At 51.6% G+C, this 13,698-nt stretch overlaps 1 protein-coding gene across 1 annotated transcript in view; it reads right to left on the bottom strand.

Moving 5' to 3' along the window:
- Window positions 1–13,698, bottom strand: part of IQGAP1 (IQ motif containing GTPase activating protein 1) — a 49,194-nt gene that overhangs the window by 18,957 nt on the left and 16,539 nt on the right. Inside the window, exons 3-16 of the mRNA XM_035131009.3 lie at window positions 12,972–13,128; window positions 12,372–12,449; window positions 11,950–12,026; window positions 10,915–10,982; window positions 10,440–10,553; window positions 9,314–9,492; window positions 8,127–8,217; window positions 7,157–7,320; window positions 6,619–6,703; window positions 5,653–5,816; window positions 4,804–4,964; window positions 4,006–4,130; window positions 1,233–1,396; window positions 312–402 (exon numbers count right to left, since the gene is read on the bottom strand). Of these exons, the coding sequence (XP_034986900.2) occupies window positions 312–402; window positions 1,233–1,396; window positions 4,006–4,130; window positions 4,804–4,964; window positions 5,653–5,816; window positions 6,619–6,703; window positions 7,157–7,320; window positions 8,127–8,217; window positions 9,314–9,492; window positions 10,440–10,553; window positions 10,915–10,982; window positions 11,950–12,026; window positions 12,372–12,449; window positions 12,972–13,128 (1,718 nt within the window). The remainder of the gene's footprint in view (window positions 1–311; window positions 403–1,232; window positions 1,397–4,005; window positions 4,131–4,803; window positions 4,965–5,652; window positions 5,817–6,618; window positions 6,704–7,156; window positions 7,321–8,126; window positions 8,218–9,313; window positions 9,493–10,439; window positions 10,554–10,914; window positions 10,983–11,949; window positions 12,027–12,371; window positions 12,450–12,971; window positions 13,129–13,698) is intronic.

Genomic DNA, 13,698 nt, shown 5'->3' with positions numbered 1-13,698 from the left:
AAAAACGGGGGGGGGGGGTCGGGTTTTTTTTCCAAGCTTCAAAATTTCCGGAAATTTTACATCTCTACTACTGACTTAGACCTGCAACCTCCCAAGAGACGAAACAGAGACATCCTTGACCCCCAGGGCAAAAATGATCCTAATGCCAGTTGGATATTAGGATGCAGGCTTTTGGGAAGTACGAGCAGGAGAAATGCCAGTGTTCAAACAAACAGAACCTGCTCCCCACCCCACTGGCATGGTTGCATCTTTAAACGGGAACAGAGATTGGCAGCCCCCTCCCCCCCCCAAGAGATGACAGGGAGACTCACAGCGCTGGGCTTCCTCTGTGTCCCTGTTTGACTGGAGAACGCCGCCCTGGATTTCATCCAGCCAGAGGACAGCCGTTTCATCCCGAGTTTCCTGAAAGCAGATCAAAGCAAGGTTCATCCCCAGCAGAGAAACTGAAGCCAAACAGAAGAGAGGGCATCATACCCAGGGGAGGGGCAAAAGGCCTGCTTTGCCTCTCAATCTCCCCAGCCCACTCCAGTCTCGGCCAGTCCAATTTAGACATGCTGGATGACTGACGTGCAAAGCAACATTTGCCTCCACCTGCAGACTGGCTTAGTTTTAAAATAAAATCCATATAGCTAAATGGCACCCAGTCCAGCTTGCCTCAAACAAAAGCACTGATGAAGAGTGAAACAGTCTCTCTTTCAAAGGGATGGTGGCAGCTCCTGCCATCATCCCTGACCATCGGCCTTGCTGGCAAGGGCTGATGGAAGTTGGAGTCCAACAGTATCCCGAGGGCACTATATGGGCTACCCCTTGCTCTAAGTGGGTGGAAGGAAATTGGCCGGGTCTCTGCCTCCCCTGCCCTCAAGAGAACCAGAACTTTTCCTGATGGGCCAAACGAGACTCAACAGAAGCTCATGAACATAAAGGGGGCTGAGGACAAGCAATGCTATTAATAAACATCAACATTCCATACAAATATCTGATTGACGGGCCAAAAAGGACCCCAAAGCTGCAGCAGAAGTTGCACACCTTGTCAGTGCACAGACAGGAGGCCACTCAAAGGCCTCTGAGAGCCAACAGAGGCATCACTGCCATCCTCCTTGGGCGCCAAATGACGGCGCAGATTATATTCCTTGGCCCCGCTAAAGTATGGGGCTGTGGAACATCCCCAGCAGAGGAGTCAAGACAGTGAAAACCTCCCCATCCCTGGATGCAGAGAGGGATGCCCAACACACCTGAGCTTTCTCCCTCTTGGTGCGGAGCAGCACATCTTGGTAATGCTGTGCTACTTTGGGGGTGACCCCCTCCAGCTTTGCTGCAGGAATCTGTAGCACCTGCAAGGTCTTCCTCGCATCTCCTTCGTCCAAAGCCTCATTGATGAGCCCGATTGCCAAGATCCCTGGAGCAAACAGGACAGAAAGGAAGGATGAAGGCCAAGGGGGTCTCTAGGGGCACATGAGGCACCACCCGGTAGACCAGGGGTAGGCAACCTAAGGCCCGGGGGCCGGATGCGGCCCAATGGACTTCTCAATTCGGCCCGCTGGACAGTCCAGGAATCAGTGAGTTTTTACATGAGTAGAATGTGTGCTTTTATTTAAAATGCATCTGAGGGACGGTGGACCGGCCCATGGCTGAAAAAGGTTACTGACCCCGGCCGTTCCCAGTCACCAGTCCAGCCACCGCATTCTGGATTAATTGCAGTTTCCGGGTCACCTTCAAAGGTAACCCCACATAAAGCGGGAGATAACCAGAGCATGCACCACTCTGGCGAGACAGTCTGCGGGCAGGTAGGGTCTCAGCCTACGTACCAGATGGAGCTGGCAAACAGCTGCCCTGGACACAGAATTGACCTGCGCCTCCATGGACAGCTGTGAGTCCAAAATGACTCCCAGACTGCACACCTGGTCCTTCAGAGGCACAGTTACCCCATTCAGGACCAGGGAGTCCTCCACACCTGCCCGCCTCCTATCCCCCAAGAATAGGAGCCTAAGAATAGCCCTGAATATGAATTTATAGAGCTATAGAAGACGTTGTAAAAAAACCATACACCAGCCATGAAAACCCTAATCAGACTGGCTGAGTTCAAGGCAGCTAAAACCTGACATGGCCTCTAGCATCTTGTTCCTCAGAGCAACAGAAGCACCTGCTGAACACAAGAGATGCTGGACCCTAGAGGAGCTGCCTCCCTCTGATGAGACCCATTTCGCCCTTGCTGACGTTCCCAGGCTGAAGGAGGTCCTCCCATTCTCCTGCCCCTGAGGAGGAGGAGCACCGTCTCCTCCCTCAAGGGAGATACCGACCTCACCCTAACAGAGGTCGAGTGCACAGGGAAGACAAGATGGGCCAGACTTTCAACAGCACATCCTGGCATGCTGTCTTGCCTGGTTAGCATCCCAAGTGTTTGGGGTTGCACTGTGTTATTTTCAGCCCACAACTTCCTGTTGATCTGATACTTTTATAGATAAAGCAACCGCCTGAGCCGACCTTCCACAACCCCACAGAAGGATCTGGAGAAACTTAACGGAGCAGATGAACTGGTAGCTAAGCTACTGCAGGCTAAGCTACTGCAGTGAGCCATGTAAGAAGGACTTGCTTAAGACAGCAGGGCTGAACTCCCTGCAAGCAAGTGGGGTGAGAAGTGAAGTTTTGCCCCAGCTCTCGGAAGAAAGAGGGAACCCTGGCAGGAGGGAAGCGCACATGCTTTGCATGGAGAAGGTCTCGGTTTCAATCCTTGGCATCTCTAGGAAAAGCTGAGAAAGTACTGCCTGCAGTGATGGAGTTGATGCACTGAGAACAATGGAGCAAAGTCAGATGTGGAATAAGGCAGCTTCCCATGACACAGAACAGCATGTGGAGCCCAGCATCACCCTCCCGCAGAGGGTCACCCCAGGGAGGACATGCAGGAACCAACTGGCTGCTGAGCCACTCCCTCCTGACAAGAGGCCTACCTAACCTCTCCTACAACCCACTGCCTTGGTCCAGGGCACCACATGATGCCTCCAGCCCTCTAAATCCTGGAGGGCTTTGGCCTTGATTCACAGCTCACTATGGCTTCAAGAGACCAACCATTCTGGATGAAGGAATGACTCCAGCATTTATATCAGGCATCCCCAAACTTCAGCCCTCCAGATGTTTTGGACTACAATTCCCATCATCCCTGACCACTGGTCCTGTTAGCTGGGGATCATGGGAGTTGTAGGCCAAAACATCTGGAGGGCCGCAGTTTGGGGATGCCTGATTTATATGATCTTGACTACTGCCCAAGTGTCCCTTCCCCCCCCCCCAGTCACATATCCTTGGGCTGCACTGCTTCTCCACCCAGCTAAGTTGTCACAATCCCGGACAAAGTAAGAGCAAACTAAATGAGCATTTTTAAGGAACAGGGCCCTAATGTCCATAATTTCAAGTGCTGAATTACAAAGCTATATTGAGAAAAGGAACAGGTGGGGCCATGGATTGGAGTGAGGACAGAGGAAGCGGCCTTAGACTGAGTCTGACTGTCAGTTTAGCTCAGTACTGTGGACACTGACTAGCAGCAGCCTTCTACTGTTTCAGGTGGGAGCTTCTCACAGCCAGCCTCAGGGTTCCGGAAAGGAGAAGTGGGACCTCATTTGCTGAGAACCAGAGGAGTGACATTGTCACTTGGCACTTCCTTGGCTAAGCGAAATCTCTCATGGCCTCTAACTATGACATTCTGGGCTAGAAAACTGCCTTGGGTGGCCACCAATTGAACTAGCCATCGGCCACGCAAAAGACACATACTCCACCTCTGAATATCCCCCTTTTGTGCTTTGCTGCCTTCACATCCATTCCCTGAATGGAGCCTTGATTTCACCAGCGATCTCAGGCTCACTAAGAAGTCCTGCCAACCCAGCCATGGCACCAACAGGACCGATGCAGGCCTTCCGGATCCCAAGCCACTGACTAGCCCTGATGGGGCTTGGATGGAGGCCTGGGCAACAAGGGCGTCACCCTCTGGGAAGTTTCCACACCCCGAGAGGCACTTACGCTCATGCTCTTCATGTACTGCCACGTTCACCCGGTCAACGCACGACTGGATGTCATTCCAGGTGATGAACTCGCCCCCTTCGCTCCGTGCCTGACCCTTCAGCTTCAGCAAGTCCTCAATGTATCTGCCGAGAGTCAAGACCGCACATGTCAAGGGGCTGGCCGCTGAGAGAACAAAACATGGAGATGCAGGCAAGGCCACAGGAGGTGGAGGAAGCGGAAGGCCTGCGCAAAGGGCACCATTCCCAGTGGCAATGATCTGGAGCAGGCGTCCCCAAACTTCGGCCCTCCAGATGTTTTGGACTACAATTCCCATCTTCCCCAACCACTGGTCCTGTTAGCTGGGGATCATGGGAGTTGTAGGCCAAAACATCTGGAGGGCCGCAGTTTGGGGATGCCTGATCTGGAGCATACGAATGCAAAGGGGTTTGCCTGCAGGAAACCCTTCAAGCCCTGCACCCCTGGCCTAAACCTGAGGGTCCAAAAGCCAGAGGAGCCTCAAAAGGGGCTCTCACAGGCCAGAACTGCCCAATCACTATTTCTACCCCACTTCCCAGGAACTGCTTGTCACTTCCTTCCTACTGGCCATTGGGGGTGATGTTGGGCCCTCTGGTCCGTCCCCAGAGCCTCCACTTGGGACTCAGAGGACTCTGGATCACGAGGCCACAGGGCCCAACAGGCCCCATTTCCTTCGTCTCCTCCCATTTCAGCCATCTTGAGCTGCTGCCCCAGGAACACTTGGCCCTTCTCAAGAGAGAAAGGCTGGTGGGTGTATTGCGGAGGGGGGGGGGGTCTGACCTCTGGGAGTTTTCATCCTCAACGTTTGTTAGACCCGTCACTGAGCTGCTCAGCTGCTTCCAGACCATGTTGACATCCCCGGAGTCCAGAGCTCGGTTGATGAGGGCCACTGAAGAGAGCATCTCCACAGCCACCGACAGTTCTGGGTGTGTGAGGTGACCCTGAAGAGACAAAGAAAAGAGGACCATGCTGACCACACAAAGTGGGGAAAGGGAGCCTAGGAAGGGAGGCCAGGACTGCAAGGCCTCAGGGGTGATGGTACTGGCTAAACTCCACTGGCAGAATGTCCAGGGGGAGGGAGGGATCTGGGTCCGGGTCAACAATTTCAAGGTTCTTATCATGGGAAAGCTGAGCAAAACAAGAATTCTGCAATATCCCTGGAAGGCCGGCTGAAAGCCTGACTTGGAGGGATCTACTTGTGTGCATTAGGTAGACAAGGACAAGAGGAAAAAGCCCAGATCACATCGGCCAAAATACCAGAGGTATTTCAGAAGCAAAAGGTAGGAGAAAACCTCAGCACTGCCCCCCCCCACACCGCCAAGTTCAGCCAGCCAAGAGCCAGGCACAGCCAAGAGAAGGATGAAGGTGCCCCTGGGAGGCAAAGTGGCCGGCATGCTTGTGCATGTAGCTCATGGAAGAGCTCCTTGTCAAGCTCACATCCCACATCCTGCATGGGTCATATTCCTCACTGCATACACATGCAATAGGGAGCCGCAGCCAGCTCCTTGACTCATGGTGGGAAACATGCATTTCTCACGGATGCACACAGCCCTGGCAGGAATGCCCAAACAACGTCTCACGAGGGCACCTTAAAAGCAAACCATCAGCAAAACCCTTCAAGGGACTTACGTCCGGACTCTGCTGCTGCAGCGTGGCCAGTTCCTTCTGGTACAGCTCAGCAGCAAATGGATAGACTGGAGGCAGCTGGGCCTCGGGGTTCATCAGTTCCACCACTGTCTTCTCAGCGAGGCCGTTGCGTATGGCTGTGTTGATCCTCACCACAGCTGCCAATCCTGAGAGCCCAAGGAGAGAGGAAGGAAAGGTGAGAGGCTGAAGCTTTTGCTCCCCTGGAGGCTGCTGGGCATACCAGCAGGGAGGCACCCACCTTTGCCAGGAGCAAGCCAGGAGAAGAAGAATAACAGCGGTGGCAGGTTGCTGGCCCTCGAGAGCAACTCCTAGAGAGGATGCCAGGCTAACCTGCTTCTTTCTCTTCCAAATGGACAGAGGTGGACAAGGAGATCTGGCTGCTTCAAGCGGCGGGCAGCAAAGCACCATGACTTCCCCTCACAAGGAAACTGTCCACTTCAACCATAGCAGAGCCCAAGGCAACAGGTTCCTTGGGGCTGCAGGACTGCTTTTTTCACAACAGGGACAATGCTTCACCTGAGGTTCCTCCCTCAGGGAGTGATGCAATGGGAGGGAAGGATTGACCCCACCCAGCAGTGCCAGTACATCCCAAGGGAAAGATGCTCAAGGGCACCTGGGCCACAGGGGAGGGGAAATGGGTGTGTCAGCCACAGCCGCATTAAACAAATGAAGGCAGGAAAAGATGAGGAGGGGATTAATAAAGAAAGAAAGAGTGAGATGGCGTGTTCTTAACGGGAGGAAAAGTGAAGCTGGGAAGCTTGCTCTCACAGCAGCCACAAGAAAACTGGGTTGGGAGGACAGCCCCCTACCCAGACACCCTTCAGAACCTGCAGGAAGGGAGGGCAGAGGGGTGAAGGGAGGACTTGCTTTCCAGTTGAAGCACAAGAAAGGCCTGCCCTGTCCAGCTGCAAAAGCCAAACTGCAAGAGCCGCACGGAGGAGAACTTACTCTGCTGGTACTGCTGAGCCATGCCGTTTGCCACGTCCACCCCGGCCTGCAGCTCCTCCTTCTGCAAGGGCCCGCCTCTGCCGGCCTGAGGTGGGGAAAGAGTAGACTTTTCTGCACTGCCTCCAACAACCCCGGCAGATCCAGAACCTCCCTTTATTTCCTTTCTGCTGGACACCCCTTATTCATGACCGGGAATGTGGAGGAGGCAGCAGCAGCATTCTGTGCAACGCCTCCCACAACTCCCAGTGCTTGGCCAAACATGGAGAGCAGCAGCTGGGCAGTATCTCAAAGCAGAACAGGACGTTTGCTCTTGGAGAAGAGACCAAGAATAGGTTAGGCCAACCGGATTAGGAAGCCAGCGGCCAATGCTGAACAAAAACTTAATAGTTGCTCAGGGCCACCATGTATTCACGGGGTCTGTGATACGCAGCTGAATGTGTTGTTAGTCCGTAAGACATCCTGGGTCCCAACTGCACACCAGCGGAAGGAGCTCCTTGTGAGCCAGGCGCCAGGATCACCCACCCGCTGGCTCCCCTACCTCCAGCTTCTGCTGCTTGTCCCTCAGAAGCTGCTTCAGGTACCAGTCGCTGTTCTCTGGCCGCAGCCCCCGGAGACCCAAGGCTGCTGATGACAGGGCAGCGTACAATGTGGCAGCATCTCCTTGGTCCAGAATCAGGTCGATCTTGGACAAGGCCGAGTGGGCTGAGGAAGAGAGAGAAAGAGAAGGAAAGCTAGACGGAGCTGGCCTTGGGTAGCAGTGGCCTCCTCAGGAGGGCTTCTTCACCTCCACCACCCCATGCAGAACCCCAAATGCTCCCCATGCCTGAGATATCCCAGAGCACAACAGAAGGTTCTAGAAGCCAGTGGGGTAGGGAGTGGCAATATGGACAGAGGACGGTCTCTCCTGGCACTTTGCCTCCCCCGCCCTGTTGCTTGTTCCCAGCTAAGTCTCTAGTTCGGCATCTCAAGCACATTCATGAGGCAAATGGAGCCCACATAGAAGGATGGTGTTGGAGCGTAGTTTTGGGGGAGGGGTGTAGTTTTTTGGGGGGTGGAATCCAGAGATGGGATTTTCTGCTTCCTAAAGGAGTTTCATGGGCAAAGAGTGTCCTCGGTCCAGTATACCTAAAGGAGCGTCTCCACCCCCACCGTTCTGCCCAGACACTGAGGTCCAGTGCTGAGGGCCTTCTGGCAGTTCCCTCGCTGCGAGAAGTCAAGTTACAGGAAACCAGGCAGAGGGCCTTCTCGGTAGTGGCTCCCACCCTGTGGAACGCCCTCCCACCAGATATCAAAGAGAAAAACAACTACCAGGGACATTTGAAGGCAGCCCTGTTTAGGGAAGCTTTTAATGTTTAATAGATTATTGTATTGTAAGATTTCTGTTGGAAGCCGCCCAGAGTGGCTGGGGAAACCCAGCCAGATGGGCGGGGCATAAATAAATATATTATCATCATCATCATCATCTCATAAGGAAGCCAGGAGTGCTAGGATGGGGATGATGTCCTTACTGTTGACTTTGTTGACATTGCCCTGGATCTCTGCTTGAGTCAGCAGCTCTTCATACACGTCCCTTTCCCTTTCCATATCCTCAGAGGAAATCTGAAGGAAGAAGGGAGAAAACAGCAGTCAGGACAGGAGCACCTCCTTAGAGCTGCCTTTGGGGGGCGGTGGCAAAAGCTTCCAAAGCTGGGAGGTGCAAGCATGAGGCTAAACGGGCTGGCGGATGCACTAGACCCACGTGGAGACGCTGCTGCATTCCTCCCCACTGCCCAAAAGCAGGAAGGCGCTTGGAGACTCAACACTGGGTTCCTGCAATGAAAGGGAACATTTCCTGTCCCCCGTCCCCCCCATCCTCCTCTCAGACCAAGCAGCGCTGCCAGAGGCACATTCCCAAACAACTAGCAAGAAATAACTGGGGCACCTTGTGCCAGACACGTGGCTGCAAGGCAATACCAGCTTTCAGAGCTGCATCCCAATGCTGCAAACGTGTATTCAATCAATCTACCCTCAGTGTCAGGGAGCATTTCTAAACTGAAGGCTGCATTCCTATCTGGGCAATCTTCCAGAGGCCACATACCAGCAGCGCACTGGGCCAGAGGCAAAAGTGGGTGGAGCAACTGATGCAAATTTCACCTCTGCACAGTAGGCTAGAGTTTGCATTGCCAGACATCGAGCGCACATCCTACCAGACAAAAACACTCAAGGAGAGTAAACCGGACTGGGGAGACATGTGGCTTAGGAGAGGGTGTGGCCTAGGGAGAGTAACAATTTAATCACACTTTCTTTACTGCTTTGAGCTTTATAGGAAAAGCTGTGTGTTAACTATCACAGTCTGGTTTGAAGACAGACAGAAGAAAGAAATTCGGCTTAGGTCACTTTCCTGCCAAGTTCCATGCAAGTCCTGATTCCTAGGAAAAGAGACTTTTCCTATTTTAATGCGGCATGTGCATCGGCAGGTCCTGGCACTGCACTCATCTAAGCACATGCCCTGGAGAGGTGCGAGAGAAGAGCTGGGCACGGCAAGCCTTTCCTCCCCACAAGACAGAGCTATCACCTTGTGGCCAGCCTGATCTACCCCGAGGCAGCTGTGGGTCGAAGCCATCAAAGCAATCTCTCCAGCTGCAGGAGCAGAAAGTGCCACATGCAAACCTCACAGAGGCTTGGGTCATTTGGCGGTATACAAAATAAATTCTACCTTGTTCCGTGCATTTTCTGTCTTGTCCCGCTTCGCCTGGTACAGGGTGCTCTGGTAGGTGGGTGCGAGGGGCTCTTCCAGATTCACCAACATGGCATTGGGGTTCCTCATTGCTGCAAACGTTTCAACAGGAATCTGGCGGTCTATGGCGTCGTTGATTGCAATCACAGCCGCGTGCACTGGAGGGAACACCAGGTACAGACGCTGGTCAGTCACAGCCCTGGAGATGCTCAATGAGCAACCCAACCCCACAAGCCCAAGCCCCTTCCTTTTCTTGGGTGGAGAACATGGGCACTTGGGCAGAGAACAGGAGCTCTGCAGCACAACACTAGCAAGCACCCGTGGCTGCAAAACAGGTGCTCATCTCAGAAGGCAACCCAAAAAAACCAGAAGCCTTTCTATTAGGACTTATAGGACACGAGATTGTGAAAGAGGACCAAGTACTATTTATGTATGCGACAACCGCAGCTAGAACTTTATTAGCCCCAAAATGGAAAACTCAGGAGTTACCGACGATTGAAGAGTGGCAGACGAAAATGATGGACTATGCAGGACTAGCAGGATCCGAAACCAGGGGGAGTCAAAGTTCCGAAAGGAGTGGGGTAAATTTGTGGAATATATGGAAAAGAACTGTAGAAGTTTAAAGACACTTGCAGGATTGAAATAAATCCTACGAATTGACTTTAGATAGAAGGAATAAAGAAACTGTAAGACAGGAATGGACAAAAAAACCGACTGGGGGGAGGGAGGGAAGTCAAAGCTCGACAGAGCAAAGAGAATTGCAATAATTGAGAAGATGTTTTAAAGAAAAATTTTGTGTTTGTTGTTGTTTGTATTGTTTTGTTATTTGTGAGATGTGTTTAATTGGAAAATTTAATAAAATGCTTTAAAAAGAAGAAGAAGAAGAAGAAGAAGAAGAAGAAGAAGAAGAAGAAGAAGAAGAAGAAGAAGAAGAAGAAGGAGGAGGAGGCAACCTCCAGGCCCTGCATGATATAAAATCTCTGCCACTTTTACATAAAACTGAATCCCTTCCATCCTATTTAATTCTTCCAATAGATTATGTCTCCATGGTAATACTCTATTTCACATGACCAACCCGAAAAGAGTGAAACCCTTTTCCCCTTACGTGCTGCTTCATCCACAGAGAGCTCGTTGGCCAAAATCCCACCAATCTTTCCAAAGGCAGGCATCTGAATCCCATACTTCTCCAGCTCGAGCCTCATGTTGCTGATTTCCTCCTCTGGAATAGCACAATGGAAAAAGACCAGCAGGTGAGCCCCAGGTTATGCCCATCTGCCCTTTTGAAAATACCTGGTAAAGGCAGCCAGCCAACCAAGGGTTCAACAGGTATTTCCCCATCTCCTTCCCCCCCCCTGCCATCCATAAATCCTAGTGACAGGTCCAGCCACTGGTGGATAGCACCTGGGAAGGCCACCACTCAAGAACGGCAAGGCCTGGTCCAAGTCTGGGGTTTGATCTTTAGCAGAAAGCAAAGGGAGGCTCTGCTGTCCAACTCTACAGCCAGACTGTGCCCTTTCTAAAAACAAAAACCACTTCCTCCATGGACTGCCCAAGGACAGGAAGGCAGGAGCTCCCCTCACCTGTGAAGTCCACTTTGCCATACAGGTCTTGAATCTGCGGGGCCAATCCCAACTTGAACAGGTACAAACTGAGGAAAAATAAAGGACAATCAGGCAGTGGGGGGGGGTTGGTTTGGTTTGTTCTTTCTCTTGTTTCTATTATGCATTTTGAGTTTTTGTACTGCTTTTATGCTGCGAACCTCCTGAGATCTTCAGATGAAGGGCAGTATACAGATTCAATAAATAATAAAATAATAATAGAAACTCCTGGGGGAGATTAAAGGAGAAGCCACAGAAATGCTGTTTGAAGGAAATTTGTGGGATCTCTTTTCCTCTTACGACTTTTAGATTCAAGTTGCCTCTTGCCCTTAAGTCTTCTGCACATAGAAGATCTCCCCCTGTCAGAACAGGGCAAATTAGAAGCGGGGAGACTCCCTAAATTCCAGGGAATAGCCTCTCACCATGACAGAAATGGGAGGGGGTCATTCTGCAGGGGGCAGGATTAATCAGCTATCCATGCTGATGTTAGCACAACTGATTCAGGACCGAGGCAGGAAAAGTTTAATTTCTTTTCTGGCCACCCTAGAAACTAATACTGTATAGCAGGCATCCCCAAACTCGGCCCTCCAGATGTTTTGGGGCTACAATTCCCATCATCCCTGACCACTGGTCCTGTTAGCTAGGGATGATGGGAGTTGTAGTCCCAAAACATCTGGAGGGCCGAGTTTGGGGATGCCTGCTGTATAGCCTTGTTAGTGTTAGCATGTTCAGTTTTCCAGGCAGGAACTATGGGTGCGCGGCTTAATTTTTGATAGAATCAACAAACATAATTTAAGCCCAGATGGGATTTAAGTAGGCAGTTGAAAAGAATGCATTTCCTTGCCAACAAAGCAAGGAAAGTGAGAATTGACTGATTCTGCTGAGAAGCAGACTGTTGATGCCTGTTACCTTTCTAAGAGACAGACAGAAAGAGAAAGGGGGGGGCAAGGATGTTTCTTCCGGCCTCAAAACATCATCTGTTGGATCGCCTCACCAGCGCGCCCTCTGTGTGATTACCTGAGTGCGTGAATGCAGTAGATGCAGCGTGGCATGTTCTTCCGGTCATAGATGTCTGTTGTTTCTGGGTAAAAAATCTGAACGCAAAGAAAAAGAGGCCCACTGATTCCTCCACATGCTTGGCAAAGCAAAACAGAGCAACAGTTTCCCCAAAGCTCACTCCTCCACCATGCCCACAAGCTCAGTCCTTTTGTGGGGAGGGGGGAACAGGGAGAAGAGAGAGGGCGCTCTGCAGCACCCCAAGGAAGAGTTGGCAGGGGGGAGAAACATGATGACTATGCCAAGAACCCGGAGTGAAGAGGTAGTGTGGTTTGGAGTGCTCCACTCTTGGTTCCCATGTGCCTATTTCTTCTGCCACCACAACCACCACCACCACCCCAACCTTCAAAGACTCCTTCTGTTCCCAGTCCAGGCAAAGTTACCTTGGGGAGGCCAATCTCTGCCATTGCATTCAGCCACTGAATCACGTTGTCTGTATGCCGGAAGTGGAGGCCCGTGGCCTGAAACGCAGAGGAAGAAGCGGGAGACATGAAGGAAGGTGCATTTGTAAGTTTCTGCTTTTGGTATTGTGTTTTAATGTTGTAACCTGCCATGGGACCTTAGGGTAAAGGGCGGGTAATAAAATAAGTAAATAAATAAAACAATGAAGAAACATCATGCAGGCAGGCAGATTGTTCAGGTGGAACAATCCCAGAAGCCAGGGATTTGGGGTGGGGGTGTGGACACATTTATGTGCAAAAGCTGCCGCCTGAGCCTCACCATAGCTGCAAGGGCCGTCAGAAAGCACCCCATGCTCTCCTCTTAAGGAAGATTTTCTGTGATCAACAAACACAACATTTTCTTATGGCTAGTGAAAGGCCATGCACCAATTTTTAAGAAACAAAATAAAAAATTGGAGCACACAAACTGTGACACATCTTCTCATATATCCTGCTCTGGGCTTTCCAGCAGCTGCAGTTGGGCCGATTGCTTCTTTCTGCCCCCGTGATACGCTTCATTAAAGAAGAAAAATGCTTGCCTACCTTATACCTGGTCTGCTCCCGGTCGTAGATCTTCTTGAGAGACACCACTTTGGGGGAGAAAAAGTTTCCAAGTTTGGCCAGGTAGACCCCGTTCCTGAGCCCCTCCTCCAGCTCTGTCGTGGGGGGCAGCTCTTCATTGAGGCAGGCCTCCATCCACCTGCAAGTGGGAGGGTTGGGGGAGAAGGACGTGAGTTGGGAAAGAGACCACCCAGTTCTAGCTTTTTATTCTTTACGCTTGCATGCCTGCTTTTCAACAAATAACTACCGAGGATGGCTCATAAGGAATTAATAAGACCAGCTGTGGTGGGGAAGGGCTGTGGAACTGCATTCCTGGCCCCACTTGGGAGTCCAGCCCAGAAACACCCTCATCCAAGAGCATCTGGACCTGCACACAGACAAAGCACCTGCTTGAGCATCTGGCCCAGAAAGGAACTCTCCCTCCTGCAGAGGCATCCTTGGTCACTCACCTGCCACTGTCGGTTCTCACAAGGAGGCACCGCCATTAATAATGGTCTCTTGGGCCTGCTGGCCAAGCGACTACCTGTTATAAGTAAAGATGGCCAAGAATCAAGCTGGCAGGCACCAAGGCTAAGGGTGGCCGATATCTGGTTTTCAACACTGTGATATATCACCTGTTAAACATCGTGATATACCAATACAGTGGTGCCTCGCTAGACAAATTTAATTCGTTCCACGGGTCTTTTCTTATAACGAAAAATTCGTCTAG

Source organism: Zootoca vivipara, chromosome 13, assembly GCF_965207765.1.
Source record: "Zootoca vivipara chromosome 13, rZooViv2.hap1.1, whole genome shotgun sequence".
NCBI lineage: Eukaryota > Metazoa > Chordata > Lepidosauria > Squamata > Lacertidae > Zootoca > Zootoca vivipara.
Note: the sequence above shows the minus strand (reverse complement) of the source record. Positions and strands in the feature narration are given on the sequence as shown.